The sequence below is a fragment of the Lontra canadensis genome, unplaced genomic scaffold (assembly GCF_010015895.1).
Source record: "Lontra canadensis isolate GAN:19392208 unplaced genomic scaffold, GSC_riverotter_1.0 scaffold2, whole genome shotgun sequence".
Taxonomy (NCBI): Eukaryota; Metazoa; Chordata; class Mammalia; order Carnivora; family Mustelidae; genus Lontra; species Lontra canadensis.
In genome coordinates, this window is record NW_022630996.1 from 67,455,544 (window position 1) to 67,475,358 (window position 19,815).

At 34.1% G+C, this 19,815-nt stretch overlaps 1 protein-coding gene and 1 pseudogene across 8 annotated transcripts in view; both read right to left on the minus strand.

The window, feature by feature from the left end:
* The window catches only part of RUNDC3B (RUN domain containing 3B), a 150,649-nt gene that overhangs the window by 61,200 nt on the left and 69,634 nt on the right, over positions 1–19,815 (minus strand). For all 8 annotated transcript variants that reach the window (XM_032875967.1, XM_032875931.1, XM_032875941.1 and 5 more), the window contains 2 exons: positions 12,010–12,095; positions 695–784 (listed from right to left, as the gene is read on the minus strand). In XM_032875967.1, the coding sequence (XP_032731858.1) occupies positions 695–784; positions 12,010–12,095 (176 nt within the window). The remainder of the gene's footprint in view (positions 1–694; positions 785–12,009; positions 12,096–19,815) is intronic.
* Positions 6,934–7,204, minus strand: LOC116878476 (annotated as a pseudogene).

Here is a 19,815-nt window from a genome sequence, read left to right on the forward strand (position 1 = left end):
AGTGATATTTTCCAAAAGAATTATAATATTTCCATCATTCTTATGTTTGAGTTCTTGTTATAAACAAACCTTTTACTTTTAGCATAATGTAAAATCTTGGATCAGCTAAAGAAATGCAAAAAGATACTCCCATAAATCTATGAAAAACTTACATTTACATTTTTAGTAATTACAATCTTAGTCTGAAATGAATTCATCATGTTGATATAACAAAAGCAAATATGAACAATATTTTTGATAGTCTAGATTCATAATACAAATATAAGATACCCGAGATATGCCAGGATCTTTTTTATTTCAATACATGAGGTAATGAAAATCTTTCATGCTTTGAATCTTTTAGTTCATCCTTTTTTATTTTAAAGCAGTAGCTAAAAAAATACTAAGAGATAAGATCCAAAAATTTCCTCCAGTGCTACCAGGGTATATAATTTTTCTGCTGGGGAAATGCCGTCTAGGATTGTTTTGCCCAAGCTAGTAAGCAAACATGTCAGTTAACTCCTTAACCTAAGAGTCTTCTTAGAGCAAACCCAGTCAGAAAGCTGATGTAGCTGGATAAAGAACATGAACACGAGTTAAATATCAATATCCAGCTGTGTGCTCTACTTAGTAGCAAACCAAGAAAAAAAAAACCTAAGTAGAAACTATTATGACATCCAATAACTTAAAAACTGAATACATTTAGATTAAGTACCTGAAATCAATAGCATTTAGTCCAAGCAGCATGCCAGCAAGCATATTTGCTTCCTCACCTAAGACAATTGCTCCATCTTCATAAAATCGCCTAAAAATGAAATGGGTAAATACATAAATATTAAAAGCACACTGAAGTTTCGTCTATAGAAATTAGAGACCAAGCTAAAGTACAAAGAACTAAATTTAAGTTATCAAAATAAAAACTATCTGGATCACCCAATTCTTGTAGATACTTAGGGGAAAAAATGCCAGCATAACAACAACAAAAAAAATCATTCTAAGCGTTTCCACTTCTCTTAAAATCCCTAAAGTGACTTTCAATGGGCCAAGATTGTCTACTACTTTTCCCTAATAGGGAAGCAATATGAATGTAATTTGAAAGGTGGCAAATTCACAGTCATTTATACTGCTCTCTTTTTGAAACTATGTAGACTATTGTGGTATACACTGAACAAACATAAACACACATTATTTTTTATGTAATTCCAAGGGTTATTAATTAAATGAAGAGCAAGAAAGATGTGATCACTTATAATTCATGCTAACCTTTAGCACTACAATACTAATGGGCTAGCAGGGTGACTGTGAATGAAAAAGAAGTGTTAATTATCTCTTAAAAATATGAATATGAATCTATCAGTGTTAATTCCTATAAAGCTTTCTGTTTCAGTTATTGCTAGTTGTTAAAATACTAAAATTTTTATGTTAATATACTTAAATATTTTGAGAAAATATCATGATAGGAGCCAAAAGGTATTTTTCCACAAAAGAATGTAAGATCACTGTATTTACTTTCCTTAATACTGCGCAAAAGCTAGTTTACGTTCAGTAAGCAGGGATCATTTAATTGTTATATCTATTTATATTAGATATAGACAGTGGATGCCACTCTGTAAGACCCCACTAACTAAAGGAAAACATTTTAGTAAATGAAATTTGTCTTACTCTTTATGGTAAAAAAAGATTTTAATATGCTCATAATCCCACTGCCAATTTTACATAACTCACAGTTTAAAAATACTTTTATAAACACTATCATCATTTGATACTTGCTCAAAAACCCCATTAAGCAAAGGTGGAAACAGCTATCATTCGTTTCAAATTTACCATCAAGAAAAGTTAAGAATTAGGTTAAAACAATTTGCCCAAGCACATGCAGATAAATTACTTAGGGAAGAAACCTAATTCTTCTAACTTTAAGTTCTATATATTTCCATTAAACAATACCATAGCACAATAAAAAAATTCAAAGCAAAAAAAGCCCCATACCACTATAAAAAATATTTAAAGAGAATTTAACCTATGTTATAGTTCATAAGGAATTTTAAATGAATAAAAAGTACAAAGGAAAATAAGGGACCACTATTCTACCTGCTGTCAGATATAAGCTACAAATAAATACTGTGGGAAGTCTAGCTTGGAATAGATGCTTTCTGTTTCCTTGGAAATATGGGAACTGTTTTTAGTGACTTATACAAAAAAGAGAAAAACTAAAAACTTTCAGTCTGACAAAGATTAATAAAATACATGGAAGGAATTTCTATATATTTAACTAAGATATTCCACAAAACACAAAGATATTTAAATAAATCTATATACCTGAGATTCTGTCACTGTCCCAATAGCTAAACTGGCTGTTGAAAAAGCATTTTCACTCCTAGAAGAACTATGATTATAATGGCTCTAGATCCCCAAATTCTACAGGATACGTGGCTTAGAAAAAAGTCCAGTCTTTGATATTGGGAATCACCCATCATTCCAAGTATTTCTCTATATAAGAAAAGGTCTACTTTTTTTTTCTCCATCTTTAGTCCACCATGTTTTAAAAGTACATTCTAAAAATCAGATCAAAACAATTTCTGCTTGCTTCCTAATGTCAAAATTGATTTAGGGACTGTTGAAGACTATCAAATACACACACAAATCTAACCAATTTTAGAGATTTCTTAGTCTAAAGATCTTACATATGTGTATATAATATTGTTTTGATGAATTTTTTTGGTTTTAGTTTTACTAATAATTTTTGAGATTAAACAATATAAGTGAAACACTTGTTACATGTGAAATAATTCCACTCAAATAAAATCATACCTGAAGTGTAATGTTGTACAGACCTCATTTATTGTAAGAGTCTTAATTGAAATAAAGGGTATGGGGGAAAAAATGGAAGAGGAAGTGCTAGCTAAAGAGTTGTCCAGGGGTGCCTGGATGGCCCAGTTGGTTAAGCACCTAATTTCAGCTCAGATCATGATCTCAGGGTTATGAGATGGAGCCCAGCATGGGGCAGCATGCTTCTGGGCATGGAGCCTGCTTGGGATTCTCTCTCTCTCTCTCCCTCTGCCCTACCCTCCCCCCACCTGCATTCGTCCTCATGCTGGCATGCACACTTTCTCTTTCTCCTTAAAAAAAAATCCCACAAATGAATTGTTTCTTGTATGCTGGACATCTCCATTGTTAGAGTGGAGTGTATTTTCAGAAAATACACTTCTAAGTTTGAAATAACTTTTTAAAAGTAACTTAAATCAGTATTCATAAGAATAATGAAGTGATCTGAAGAAGATATTTTTATCATTTAATCAAAGACATCATTCACATGTATTAAAGAATCAGACGCTATTAAGAAAATTAATTTTTATTCTCTTAAATCAACATATCAACAATTTTGAATGAAAGTCTGATTCTTGTCATCAACACTTTCAAAGACTTAAAAAAAAACCTGTAAACTTTAAAACTCTTCATTTTATCTTGTTGAAAACTGGAACATTAATAAAGTTTGCTTATATAACCAGTTATGTGACAAATGAGACAAAGGTCAACCCTAAGATGACTGAATTCAGTAATAATAAGGTATACACTAAAAATTCCCTTTCTCTAGTTGAAAATATTTTTTGTTCTAAAGAAAATAATTATATGAGAAGGATCTAACCAAAACAGTAAACTGAATTGCCAAATGCATTATAAACACTGAAAATGAAAGGTAAAAAAGATATATAAAACTTCTATTTAAAGCTTTATACACTGGATTGTATCTCTAAAGAAGTTTTGCATGTTAGAAGCAAAGAAAAATTATGAGCAACTCTTGATATTACTGTGATCAGGAAGAAAAACTTCCTCTTTTTATTAGGTATACTCCTTCCATTTATTTGTCTGTTAAGTAGAAAAATATTTGAAACCAGGAAAACATTTAAAATAACAACCTAATAATAATAGCTTTTTTTCCTCTTATCATATATAATTCAACTCTAATTGAAATATAGCTCTATATAATGCTATCTTTAGTATTCATTCTGTAAGAGTATTTGAAGGCCTTTCAGGTACTTCAGTAACAAATACCCTTTGGATGGCATCCAAGGTGAAATACCAGTGTAGATCATATCAGTACTATATAATATCATGCTTCAAATTTTCCCTTTTTGAGAGCTGAAATTATTCTACATACTGAAAATGCAGTATTAAAATATGAGAAATGCTATGTTATGAACCAAAAAAATTCCATTATCACATTCTTATTCCCTTGCCCAATTTAGTTTCTACACATGAAATTTTAAGGGAGGAGTTTAGAAAAGTCTCCCTCATGACATGAAAAATAGATTATAGCATTATAAATAAATGTTGTATTTCATTCAAAGTCCAACTGAATCAGAATGAAAAACTGACCGAGGTAAATCTCCAAAGATCTTGCTAAGAATGTGAGATTCATTAATGATTTTATCAACAAATATATAATAAATTCCTACTACAGGGCAAGAACTGTGTGCTAGGTACCAAAGTTAAATGGTGAACACCCTAAGCATGGTCCCTCTCCATGGAGCTTCCTGTCTACGGGAGGGGACAGGCAACAAACAAAAGAAAAACATAATTAGAGTTGATGATAAGTAGTATAAAGCAAATAAGCAAGTGGTTGAGGTAGAGAAAACCTGAAGGAGAACTCAACTCTGAAGAAAATCACTATTAGGAGAGACATTCTTGGGTGTTTAGCTTGAGATCTTAAGCCCACAGAAGTCTGATCACACAGGGCTCTGTAGACCATATAAAAATAATCGTAAATGTGAATGTTTATTGAGAGTCAATCACACTTACAAATACTTTATATAAATTATCCACTTTAACTTTACTAGTACATATTACACCAGAGAGGAATTAAGCAGTTGTCTAAGGTTCTACAGCTATAAAGTGGTAAAGTCAGGATTTGACTCCAGGAAATGTATATGAAGAGAAACAATTTTAATGCTTCGTAAGTGGGAACTGACACAAACTTTTTAACTTTTAATAAAATTGGCTGGAAGATATATGGCTAGTGGAAGAGGGCAAACTGGAAGCTCACTTAGAACAACAATAGGGGAGTATAGACAAGAGATAAATGAGGTACTATTACTCTAGCAATCATGGAGATTAAAGAAATAGACCAAGATAGATTTTTGGAGAGAGGACTGACAAGACATGCTAATTAGGAATGATTACAGAGAATGAGGGATGAAGAGAAATAAAATATGAATTTTAGGCTCTGACTTGATCAAACATGTAGGTAAGTTATGAAACCATTTGCTAAGAAAGAGGTAAAGGCTAGAAGGAAAAAAATCAAGATATCCGAACTATTTACATAGCGATTTAAACGTGGAGTCATGATCATACAGGTGGTATTTAGACTAATTCTAAAAACTCTATGAGGACAGACAGAAAGGAAAATGAATGGAGAATAAAGATCACACAATGCAGGGCTGAGCCAGGAGAATACTGACATTTCAAAGTTGTAAAGAGTAAAAGAAGTCAAAAAGAGAGACAGAGACAGAGTCAAAAGGACAATTATAGAAGAAGAAGGAAATGCCAGGGAACATTACATAAGTTAAAGACAGGTTTTTCAATAAAGAGTTAGTATTTAACTGCTTGTTTTAGCTGGGCAATGGTGTCATGAATGGACAAGAGATATATCCATTTGGCAGCTTGTATATTATTGGCATCCTTTTAAAAATTATCCTTTGTGGAGTGGTGAGGGAAAGACACTGCCCAAGAGTGAATACAAGGGTGACTCTAAGGTAAGGAAATGAGACAGTATGTATAAACATTTTTTGAGAAGTGAGGTGATGAAGCTGAACATGGAAATGAGCAGAAGGAAATAGAAGTTCAAGGGAGAAGTTTTTCTTTTCAAGGTAGGAGATAGCACCATCTGTTTATATGTGAATGATCCAACAGTGGGAAAGAGATTAAGAATGAGAATAGAGAAAGTTGGTAAGTAATGGAAGAGGTGAATGGGGATAGGATCCAGAAGAAGGTGGCCCTTTGACAGGAGAAGAGACATTCCAACATAACAAAAAAGAACCAAAGGTATATGCTTCCAGTATGTTTGATGCTAAGAATAAGAGCATTCATTTATGATAAGTTCAATATTCTAATGAAAGGAAGTCTTACATTATTATGCTAATGAAATATCTAGTTATCTGTATACAGCAATTTTTAAAGGGCACTCAGAATGCTTGTTACTCTCAGGTCACATGGTCTACATGCATGTTCAAGATTATTCTTACTTTTACAATAGAATAACATCAAATATATCCTTCAGGTTTTTCCTACTTGTTTCCAGGAATTACTGTTTGCAGTAATTCTTGGACCATAAAATGTTTTCAAAGTTTATTCATGTCATAGCTTATATCAATACTTCATTTTTTAAAAAATAAGAAGTTTATTTAGACAAGATGCTTGACAAAGGGAAAACTATCTAGGATTCATCTCTTATAGACTAATTAAATCCTCTCTAAAGACAGATTACTCTACATTTAACATCTATGTACAAAAATGTTATAAAACCGTCCTTGATTTTATACTAATAAATGAAAAATATTAAAATTGTCCAAACAAGGTGTGTCAAAATTTTCATGTTTTTTTTTTTTGTTAAACAGTGAAAACAAAGTAAGTTGCTAGAATATAAAGAGTTGAATGACCATGAGCACAGAGAATGAGAGTATTTTCACAGAGTCATTATTTTTCCCCATCCCATCTCGATTTGATGTTAATCAAAATACACCACTGGATATTTTAGTACCAAAAAAGTGCAATATGCTAGTGCAAATGTGCCAGTGACTTTATGTACAATAAAGAAATGGGAAAGAGGAAAATGAAAAAGAAGATCATGTAGTAGTCAGGATGTGGTGGAACACAACTCTGTTTTGTTTTGTTTTGAAGAGAGAATGTATTCTTGGTCTATAGGAAGAGAATTCTGGAATCAAATAACACGTTCCTTCTTTAGTAGACACCTTCTGTCTACTGCTGGAAGGTGTCAATTTTATCCTTCATTCTCATTTCTAACTGTGCAGGTATGTCTGCTTCACTGATTGGCTGCCTTTCAAATGGGACTCTGATCTGCCTCAGAGACAAACCCTGTGTTCACAGAGGTTTTCCTTAGTTTGTTTAGTGTTATATGCTTAAATCTTACACTGCCTGACAGAACCACGTGAACATTACTATGATTATTTTTCTCAGTCTTGACTTCTCCTTTTGGCTTTTCATCCACCATGGAGAATTTTGGAGTCTCCTTAGCTGCCACTTCACAAAGGAAGTACCAGGTCATCCACAGCAAATGAGTACACAAGCAAGTACCAGTACAGGAAGAAGCACTTCATTTCTTTATATGGCTGAAGATCATTCCACTGCATGGAATACACATTATTTATTCATTCATTCATCAGTTGATGAGACATTTAGGTTGTTTCCACTTTTTGGCTATTATGAATAATGCTACTATAAATATTTGTAGAGACACTTTTCGTGAACACATTTTCAATTCTCTTGGAAATATATACACACACATATATAGGAGTCACATGCAAGGTCATATGGTACATCTATGTTTAACCTTTTGAGAAACTGCCAGACTGTTTTTCAAAGGGCCTGCATCATTCTGCTTTTCTACTTTCAATTTTTCTAGGTCCTTGCCAATATTTGTTATTATGTGTTCTTTTGATTTCAGCCATCCTGGTGGGTGTGCAGTAGTATTGCATTGTGGGTTTTTTGGTTTTTTGCATTGTGGTTTTGATTTGCAGTTTTCTGATGATTAATGATACTGAGTATCTTTTTTTTTTTTTTAAGATTTTATTTATTTATTTGTCAGAAAGAGAGAGAGCACAAGCAGGCAGAGTGGCAGGCAGAGGCAGAGGGAGAAGCAGGCTCCCTGCCAAGCAAGGAGCCCAATGTGGGACTTGATCCCAGGACCCCGGGATCATGACTTGAGCCGAAGGCAGATGCTTAATCAACTGAGCCACCCAGGCTTCCCAATAGTGAGCATCTTTTTTGTGTTTATCGCTCATCTGTATATTTTCTTTGGAAAAATGTCTATTCAGATTCTTTGCCCATTTTAAAATGTTTTTTTTTTATTTATAAGTTTCAAGAGTTCTTTATATATATTCTAGATAGAAGTCCCTTAGCAGACATAAGCAAAAAAATTTTTTTGCAAAACTTTTCTCTCAGTCTTTGGGTCATCTTTTCACTTTCTTGATGGTATTCTTCAAAGCACAAAGGTAAAATCTGATTATGTCCATTTATCTATTTTTTTCTTTTGTGGCTTGTACATCCAGGAAACTATTCTTAATCCAAGGTCATGAAGATTTACATTTATGTTTTCTTCTAAGAGTTTTCCAAGTAAGTCTAATCCATTTTCAGTAATTTTTGTATATGCTATGAGGCAGCAGTATACAAGCAACTTTTATTAATGTTTTTCATCTTAATAATGTAAAACTTTTAAACAGATTCAGATTTCAAAAGTGCTTTTTAGCTCTTGAAAGATACGTTAATTGCTCACTATCTACTTTTCTATAAGTGTGAAAAGTATTTATCAACTCCATTTTCACTTTGTGAAAGCTCAGTAATTTTTGAAGTTTTACTTTATAATTTCCTCCTTCCTTCTCTTAGTCCTACTAAATACCAAGAAATTGATATTTCTTCTGAACACAACTTTTGTCATTTTAAATTAAGTACTGTGGTACAACTGTAAAGTAATAAACAGGTCTCCATAAAACTAATTTTATCTCTACTTTATATTTTCTATATTTGCTATTTCAAATTCTTATCAGAATGTTTTCAATCTTGTTTCAATTGTCACATTTGTGTTTCTTAGCTTAAGAAACTATTATTTTTCAGTCTATAGATGGGAGAAATTAAAACTTAAAGCAAATTAATTCAGATTCTCTCTCATCTACTTTAATTCTTTAATTACCTGTCTATTTCTCAGTCTTCCCAGTAAACTACCAAAACAATTCTCCAGCTGGTTTTGGGTTTTTTTTTTTGTTTTGTTTTGTTTTTTAGGCTTGGATTCTAATCTCAAGTCTGCCAACCTCCCAACTCTGGCTATTTCTCAGTAACATCTCAATCCCTAAACCATGAAACTCTGCAAGCACTGTTTTCAATTGCTCACTAAGACATTCTCCACCTTAGGGAAAACAAAAACAAAAACAAAACACCTGAATTTCTCTAACACTATGGAGCCACATGACGTACTCCTACCAGTGGATTTACTGTATTTCTCATCCCCGTACTTCCTCCACCCATTCTTATCCTTGGATTTTCACTGATTAATATTCTCAAGCTTGCCTGTTTTAGCTCATGTAGCTCCTCCTACGGTACTGGGGTAAACACTTGTATCACCATTTTACAGAACGTCATTACTCTTTCTCATTGAAGAGTAGAACAAGAAGAAATCACTTGACTCAGAAATTCTCAAGATTCCTAAAGGATCAGAGATCATTCTCATTGTTCTACAAGCACTTGTATCAGCATTCAGACAAAAGGTAAGGTTTAACTATTCTTTCCAAAAGTTTGCTTGTATTTATAAACTTAATCTTCTAAATAATAGATATGCTTTGGCTAGAGGTTCACAATTAGGTTTACTTACAAATTAAGTTTCTTTGGTTTGATTTCAGTAAAAACAAAGCAAAACAAAACAAAACAAAACAAAACAAAAAACAGTATAAATAGTTTAAAACAAAAAAAGGAAGACTTTGCAAATGTGTTTTTCAGTTAACTTCCAAGATGAGAAATCTAAAATAACTCCTTACTTCCTTTCTTGGGAATTAGAGCCATTATATTCACAATGAAATACTATGCGCGCGCGCGTGTGTGTGTGTGTGTGTGTGTGTGTGTATACATATAAACATTATATATTTGTATGTATGTGTGTATAAACATTTCCTAAGCCATGTTTCTGTTTGAATAATGTATGCTTATATATTGTTACAAGGGTATTTTTACTTCATGGACTTTTTAGAGTTGAATCATTTCCTTTTTATCAAAAAGGATAGCTAACACCTCGGAACAAGGCAAAAAGCATTTCCCTTTAAATATTTGAACAACTCATTCTAAAAATAATCCTTTCAAGAATTATTTCTACCCCACCCAACTGTCTAAGAAACAAGAGTAACAACTAGATTATTAATGCTTAAATTTCTACTCAGGAGAATACCATAACTTTAATGCAACCCTGTTATTGCACAGGAGATGATTATTGTGTAACCTTGGTTTTGATTTCATTAATTTAGGATTTTTAGGTTTGGTCTATGAGATTTTGATACTACTTTTATTTTCAAAGCCTTAATAGCCTTAATATTTAGTATCTTTCATAATTAAACTAAATTATTAGTGATAATAAATAAGAAGAAATAAATTTTTCATTTCATGAAGTTCATCTCAAACATCTAATAATTAATCATGATTTCACAGCCCATCTTTAGAAATATCCCCCAACAATCATATTGCTATGAAAGAATTCAGTAAGTATCTATCAAATAATTATGTGGTACGATAGAGGTGTTAGTTAATGATATGGCAATAATCATTTTGTAGTACATAAGTATATCAAATCAACATGGACATCTTAAACTTACACTGTATATCAATTATATCTAAGTCAAGTTGGGGAAAAAAAAACAAATAAAAGAACTAAACAAAACAAAAAAATGTACCATACTAAATGCCCAGATTTTCTCAAAATCCAAGATGCCAAATACTGTATCAGGACATGGAAATTAAGAGTCCAGATATATGATTTCTTTATCTGTGAACCTAATTTCCTCTATCAAAACTGGTTTATAGTTGTCACTCTCTTCTTCTCTTTCACAAATATGCTTTAGGAGGTAGAAATCAGTATGGTAATTTAGCAGCACCTAAGGCAGTGTGGTCCAATAGAAGGTATGCATCTGTGCTGTGCAATTTGGTAACCATTAGCCGCACATGTCTACTGAACACATGTGCGGCTAAGTAGCTTTTTTTTTTTTTTAAGATTTTATTTATTTATTTGTCAGAAAGAGAGAGAGAGCACAAGCAGGCAGAGTGGCAAATATGATATGGCAACTGAAGAAGTGATTTAGTAATTTTAATGATATGGCATGTGATGACAACTGAATATGATATGGCAACTGAAGAAGTGATTTAGTAATTTTACCTACTCTTAATGAATATTAATTAACATAGTGGCATGTGATTAGTGGCCATTGTATTAAACAGTACATGTTTAAGGTATTGAAATTATTGAATATTTTCATTTACAAATACTTCTGACATAGAGAAAGTGGTTTCTTTTTTTTTTTTTTTTAAGATTTTTATTTATTTATTTGACAGAGATCACAGGTAGGCGGAGAGGCAGGCTCCCTGCTGAGCAGAGAGCCTGATGCGGGGCTCGATTCCAGGACCCTGGGATCATAACCTGAGCTGAAGGCAGAGGCTTTAACCCACTGAGCCACCCAGGCACCCCAAAAAGTGGTTTCTTAACAGAAGCTATCAACAGAGGACTTTATAGGAATGCCTGTTGTCCTAATATGAATCTTTTTTCTATCACTCTAAAAAATATAATAAAGTCCTGTTTTTCACATGACACAGCATAGTCATCTTTTCAGTGAATACAACCTAAGAAAAACAGCACTGGTATAGCATGCCCTTAAAAGACAATTGAGCGATCATTAGTTACATATATTAATTAAAACAAAGAAATAAAATGTGGTAAGAGTAAAAATGCTATAGGAATTTCATGGTTAGATTTTCCTTCAGATTAAATGATCAGGGAAAAGTCTGTGGAGAGAATGAAATTTCAAGTATTCAAAGTGTAAGAAACAGAAATGATTCAGAGAAAAGATGTTCTAGGCATAATGTGAAGCCTGAAAAGATAAACCAAAAATGTATGTTTAGCTGATGAATGGCATTTTCCTGAGAAGACAAAAAGGAAGAAATAAAATAGTTGAGGACTTTAGAAAGGAATGAATCTTCATTCTATCTTTATTTCTAATCTTCAGGTGACTGTTTTAAAGATATATTTTAAAATCAAAAGGACATTTAAACCTGGTTGTTTTGAAGTCTCTCAGAGCTGTAGAGATGTATTCAGATAAATGTTTTTCCATGAGTGCTACTCTGATCCAGGCTCTACCCTAAAAGGAAGAAAAAGAATAAAATGTGAAAAAAAAACCTACAAATTAAAAAATATTTGCCCACTGTGTCATCAAACATATAAGCATTTTAATATGTAAAAAACCCAGTCAAATAATACATTTGATAAAGCCTAAAAAACATTTAAGTAGATGAGAACACGTAAATTTTGATTACATATAGTATACCGTTATATCTCTAGAGATACAGGATGCAGAGATATACAGGATATAATACTAACCTTCTATCTTCTGAAGAGACATAACTATTAATATTGAGTCAGAGAATTCTTTTCATAACTCTCTACCTTAATGCCCAGATCAACATGCTAATTAAAATGAGTCCCCTTATGAAACATGAACAGTCTATTCTCTTTTAAAAAAATAATTACTGTCATACCACTTGTTTAAGAAAATTTCCCACCTATCCTTCCAGAGGGAGGTTTTAGATATTACTGAATATTAAGCCAGAAAAAAACAAACCCATGGCAAAATTACTCAGAACCATATTCTAGCAGGAAATCATAGAAACAGACAATAATGACTAAATGTGAGTAATTTTACTTTTTTGAAAGAAGTAATATCATTCAATAGTTGAGTAACCAGTTAATTATTTTTTAGTAATCCAAAGCATTTCTCCTGGACTTTTTTTTTTTTTTTAGATTTTTGTTTTGTTTTTATTTATTTGACAGAGAGAGAGAGAGAGATCACAAGTAGGCAGAGAGAGAGGAAGGGAAGCAGGCTCCCCGCCTAGCAGAGAGCCCGATGTGTGGCTCAATCTCAGGACCCTGGGATCATGACCTGAGCCGAAGGCAGAGGCCTTAACCCACTGAGCCACCCAGGTGCCCCTCTCCTGGACTCTTTGTTTAGAATTTAAGAATATAAGAAGTCATATTTGTAAGAAGAATTTTAAAATTTGATTACTTTTATTTTCCCTCAGCCCTCCACAAATCTCCAGAAAATCCATGAAGATTAATGAGATAGAAAAATCAAAACACTGCAATGACAGTTGTCTCCAACTCTAGTGAATTCACCAAACTTGTGGATAGGAAGGATCAAAAAGCAGTCAATCTAGACAGTGGTAAAACCTGACCAACTAGAATCCCAATATTGTTGGGAAATAAAGGAATGATAAGGGTGTGATTAGCATGACAGTCAATTTGCCCATCAAGCTCAAAACCCCTTTTAGCTCGACAGTGCTCTGTCCATTGTTTCTGCAGAGTAAGCCTTGAGGAACCTACAATTAGCTGTGGCTGGCCTAAAAGGAAGGAAGCAGCAAGCCATTGGTCAACAATCCCAAGTTTCTCTCTTGAAATTTCCTTTGAAAGACAAGGAAGCTGGCAGTGGTGGCTTGAATCAAAGGCTAAGATTTCACCAGAGCAGAAGCTGGGAGAGTTGCTCTCCAGAGAAAGTTAGACACAGGAGACTGTGCTGTTGCTAGATAAGAAATGTGGGGAAAGTCCTGCTTCCTGATTTATTAATTTCAATCCATGCAAAAGTGGGCTGCACCTAACTTCCTGTCCTTGAATGTTTATGAAATTCATTATTACACTGTAATAATACACTGTGCTAATTTTAAGGTTTCTTTTCTTTCAACAAAAAAAAACTTTCACTAGAACAGAAGACAAACAGATATAAATGTTGTTGGAACGAACACGTGGGGAACATGTTCTCCACCAAGTGGGGAAGTCGAAAAACCAGGTTTAAGATTTTAGACTTTATCAGTTGGATAATGGTGAACCACTTAAGGTTTGTTTTTTTTTCCTCCAGAGACACCAAATACTCATTTCTTTGTCACTGAAAGTTTTTGACTAATAAATAAATAAATAAATAAATAGTAGTCAACACTTCTTAAGGCTGTAATTAATATATACTTGGCTCTGTTTTAAGATACATTAAGATGTTTAATCTTCCCGGGGTGCCTGGGTGGCTCAGTCAGTTAAGTGTCGAACTCCTGATTTGGGCCCAGGTCAGGATCTCAGAGTTGTAAGATGGAGGCCCCTTTGGGCCCTGTGCTCATTGGGGAGTCTGCTTGAGAGTCTCATTCTCCTTCTACCTCTCTGCCTGCTCACATTCTTGCTCTCTCTCAAATAAAGAAGGAAATCTTAAAAAAAAAAAAAAAAGATGTTTAACCTTCCCAAGAATTGTGTGGGTTACGTTACAATGCTATCCCTACTTTTCTCTATAAGGAAACAAAAAAATAGGCAAATCAAGAACATAGGAAACATCTCATCACCAAACCAACCAACCTAATTGAATAAAAACCTATATACTCTATATTCCTTTCTGTTTCAGGAGATAAACTGTAATCATGTAAGAGAACAAAAAGACAAATTACAGAATAGGCAAAGATATCTGCATTACATGCATCTGACAAAAGACTCATTTATCAAATACAAATAATTCTTACAAATCCATAAAAATAAATAAAAAATGGGGCCTGTAAGGGGAACACTTCAACTACAAATTCAATTTCTTTAGTGGATATCAAAATACCCAGATGTTTTCTTCCTTTTTATGTTAGTTTTAGAATTTTTTTCAAAGAATTTGGCCATTTCATCTACAGTTTAAACTGTATAGGTATGAAGTATTCATAATATCCTTTTAGGATTTTTAATGCCTATAGGGTCTATTGGGTTGATTGGGCTCTTCTTTATTCCTGATACTGGTAGTTTATAATCTCTCTTTTTCTCTTTATGAATGCTTCTTGCTGGAAGCTTATCAATTATATTAATCTTTTTAAAACGACCAAGTTTTTGTTTAGTTGATTTTCTCCGAGTGTACATTTTTTTCATTTAATTCAACTTTTGCTTTTCATTATTTCTTTCCTTCTTTTGGAGTATGTATTTTTTAATAGGTTTTTAGATGAAAACTTTGATCACTGATTTTTAGCCTTTACTCTTTTTTTATATACATAAGAGTCTATATTTAAGCTTATTTTCCTCTAACCACAAGTTTTTACATGTTATATTTTTATTATCACTACTTTCCACCTATTTTCCAATTTCAACTATAATTTCTTCTTTCATCCATGAGTTATTAAGAAGTCCTTCTCAATGTTGACTCACATAAGCATTTTCTAGTTTTCTTTTTGTTATTAATCATAGCTTAATTTCCTTTGTGGTTAGATAACACACTTTAGATGATTTCAATCTGAAATTCAAGGAGATGAATTATAAAGTCAGCCAATGATCAATTTTTGTGTAGGTTCTATGTTTGACATGAATAAGTATTTTATAGTTTTCTAGCTATACTTTATTATATATATAGTATATTATATTATACACTATGTTATATATTATATATATATATTTATATGTATATTAAATACTGGAATATATACTCCAGTTCTCTGGTACTACTAGTCTTTATTTATATTTTCTACTACAATTATTTAAACGTTCATTATCTTGGGGCGCCTGGGTGGCTCAGTGGATTAAGCCTCTGCCTTTGGCTCAGGTCATGATCTCAGGGTCCTGGGATCGAGCTCCACTTCAGGCTCTCTGCTCAGAGAGCCTGATCCCCCCCACAACTCTCTGCCTACTTGTGATCTCTCTCTCTCTGTCAAATAAATAAACAAAATTAAAAAAAAAAAGTTCATTATCTTCATCTCCCATAGGTCTGTTTCACTTGTCTTTTTAATATTTCTTAGTTTTGGTCATTTGATCTTGCTTCCTGATATTTGTAGTGGGTTTTGATCAAATACTCAACATTGTATATAAAATTCTGTAGCTGCACTAATACTATCTTTCCTTAGAATAGATTTAATTTTCTTCAAATAGGCAAGGAGTATACTTGAAAATCACTCTACACTATTTAAGAGCACCATTTTAGGTCTTTTTTGGGCTGGTCTTTATCTGAATTTCCCTTACTCCCAAGGGAAGAGATTTCAAATAAAAAAGAGATCCCTAGAGTATTTTACAGGGCCCCTCCAACTTGTTTGACCTTGAACTCTAACCTCTGTCTCTCCAGAACAAGAGTAGGAAATCTTCAATCAGCTTTTTTAGCCTCCTATCTGCTGCTTTCAGCTTGGTTTATGAAACTTCTGCTCTGTGCTTAAGGTGGCTAAGAGTTGGCAAACAGCTCACAAGAAAACTGCATGTACAACCTCAGATGCATATGTCTGCTCTTCTCTCAGTATATTAAGTCCTGGTTTCACTGGCAGTTCCCAGATCCCTCTTCTGTTTCTCTAGCCCAGCGAAACTAAAAGAACCCTAAAACTCTCTGATTAGCCTCTATACCAACAATGTGAAAAGACAAATGCCCATAGGCTAAAAGCCAAGGTGAACTTAGGGCTCACCTCAAATACCATGCTTCTCTCCAGTATTGTGGCCACTGAAGTCCTCAAGCCTTGGTTGTTTTCTTAGCTCTTAAATTTGTTGCTCTGTGTATTTTATCCAAACTTTACAGCTATTCTTGGCAGAAGGGTTGCTCCGATATAAGCTATTCTATCATCACTAGAAGCAGAAACTGGTTCATTTCTCACCTCCAAGATCATCTGTTTTTTGACTCTAGTTTTACACTTCTAATATGACTCTCTCTCCTTCCCTGTGCATGCTTCATACTGCATTCAGTGGATCTTTATGAAAAGTAAATTAGATTATTGTACTCTATTGTTTAAAAAAATTACAAGAAAGAGAACCCTAAGTTGCACCTCATTGAATTTAGAATAATATCTAAACTGCTAATATACCTTGCTGCCTCTGCTCACTATTTGCACAGTACCTTTCTTCCCATAATTCACATCCTGGCTCAAATGTTGTTGCCTCACACAAGCCTTCCCTACCTACACTATCTAAGAGAGTGCTTCCTTCCACCACTCTGATCTCTTTCTAATCTCTTAACCTGCTCCATTTTTTCATGGCTCCTGAGATTATATTACGTATATAATATGTATATATAAAATGACACACATAATATTTGTTTTCTGCCATCCTTTTCACCAATATCACTGTATCATCAGTATTTATAACAGTTTCTAGCACACAGTAGGTCCTCAATATATATTTGTTGACTACCTGGAGGAAACTCAAGAAGATAAGTAACTTGCTCATTGCTAGCAGTCATTAGAGGCACCAGTGACAAGTGGGGAAAAGGAATGATGTGAGAAAAACGGCATTTTATAATGACTCATATGAAGTTAGTATTTAAAATGGAGAGAGTATAAAACAAATGGGCAGAATCAAAGTATGTCTGGTTTCTGCTTGGGAAATGGTTTCTTTATTTTTAAAGCTGCCCAAGTATGTCTGACATTCTTCCAGGTTTGGAACCATCACAACAAAAGTCTAGAGGTAGGAAACATCAAGTGGTGGCTTGAAGAGATAGATTTTTGAGTGACTAATAGAAAATGATCATAAAAATGGCATCTTCACAAACCTATACCTTACTGTAAAGTTTTAGTATTTGATAACTCTGGTGTACGTGTGATTAATAAACCCCTGTCCCCAACTCAGCCTCTTTCCATAAAAAATTTGGCTAACCTGCTCTATGAAAGAGCAGTGACAAAGTCAGCTTTTTTTTTTTTTTAAGATTTTATTTATTTATTTGAGAGAGAGAGAGAGAATGAGAGGGAAGAGGTCAGAGGGAGAAGCAGATTCCCCGCCAAGCAGGGAGCCTGATGTGGGACTCAATCCCAGGACTCCAGGATCATGACTTGAGCCAAAGGCAGTTGCTTAAGCAACTGAGCCACCCTGGTGCCCCCAAAGTTGGCTTTTAAACAAAGGAAAAAGTGAACAAGAGGACGAGACCTGAAAAGACCAGGAGGGATTAAGGATTTCTGTCCTAAGAATGTGTTAAGGACTATATTCACAGTTCTGACATGCTATAGGTGCTCAATAAAAATTTATCTGATGGAAAGATGAATGAATATATAAATGGCTGATGGACCAGCATACTCAGAAATTGGTCTAATACATTAAACTCAAGAACAGAACAAATGCACAGGATAAGCAACCACAAACTAAGAAAGCCTAACTCAGCCACAAACAAGAGCTGTTCTTAAAAACAAAGAAAAAGTGGGGTGCCTGGGTGGCTCAGTAGGTTAAAGCCTCTGCCTTCAGCTCAGGTCATGATCCCAGGGTCCTGGGATCGAGCCCCGCATCGGGCTCTCTGCTCAGCAGGGAGCCTGCTTCCCCCTCTCTCTCTGCCTGCCTCTCTGCCTACTTGTGATCTCTGTCTGTCAAATAAATAAATAAAATCTTAAAAAAAAAAAAACAAAGAAAAAGAAAAAACTTTGTAAGGTATTCAGGAAGGCAAGAAAAACCTCAAGAACCAGCACAGAGTTCATATTTGGGAGTCTAGAACCAACAACAAAAATGAAAGGAGAAAAGGGATTTCTTGAGCTTGAAGTCAGTGGGAATACTAAGAAAATTCAATGGAAATATCTGTAAGACAAGTAACAGTAGTAAATAAGGATCCAATTAGGGGAGTTTCTGTCAGAAATAATATATTATGCTTACAGGTAATCAGCCCAGTAGCAGGTGAGAAAGGTGAGTATGTTCAGAAGGGAGGGAAATAAATGCCTGCTGAGATGAAGTTAGTTTTCTAATAGTGCTAATTCTAATCTGAAAACTAAATTAAAAATCCCATGGGGCACCTGGGTGGCTCAGTTGGTTAAGTGTCTGCATTTGGCTCAGGTCATGATCTCAGGGTCCTGGGATCAGACCCACATTGGGCTCCCTGCTCAGTGGCGGGCCTGCTTCTCTCCTTGTCCCTGCTCACACTCTCTCTTTCAAATAAATAAATAAAATGAAGAAGAAGGAGAAGGAGAAGAAAGGAGGAGGAGGAAGAAAGAAAGAAAGAAATCCCATATACAGAAATCCCATTCCCAAAACCTTTGTATATTGTAGAAAGAATAGCTGCCAAGGTATCTGAGATGTCAGATGGAAAGATTACAGACATGATCTTCAGTTCAAATATTCTATTCCATTGTTAGGCTTTGTTTAAGCCCCGGAAAATAGGTTCAACTGGTTATGTACTGAGCAAAGAGAGGGACTTTCAGCATTTCACAGATCTCAGCTTAGTGATTTTCAGATCTCCCATGGCGGCAAGTTTATAATGTGAATCTAAGTTGTACAGTAGTTCTGAGACATGGACAATCCTGATTCAATCAAAACTAAATTTAAAGAATGTTTCTATACTGAATTAGTCATTCTCCAGAAAGGTACCTTGTCGTCCACTGCTTAAAACATCATCTACATAGCCCTAAAGGTATAATTAATTAAAGGTATTCTCCTTCTTACAAAGAATTCAGAAATGAAAATCTGTTTGGGTCCCAAGTGTACAGAGTTGCACATTATTTAACAGGTGAATTTGGTGCTGTGGTTCTGTTTTCACAAGTGTTAAGGCTGGATGAGATGGATACTACATAGGCTAGTAGTCATTCTAGAAAGCAGCTCAAAGGCTCAATAAACCAGCTGTCTGAGGTATTTGCTTAATCCGTCAATCCTGACAGTTGCTAGGTGTGATTTACTGGGTAGATTAAGTACTTTGTTCTGCCCACTGTAATGAATAAAGACAGTAGTAATCTTTGCATGCACACTTTTCCCAGCATCACCAGGCAAATCATAGATCTCTCTTTCCCACTAAATGGAATCTGTTTGAGGCCTGAGCAAAGCAAAGATAGATGGTAGGATTTGGAGCATGACTGTTCTGTGATGTTTTCATACTCAGCACTGGTTTCGTACAGAATAAGTATTAACAGCATCTTGCTACATGGGGCTTA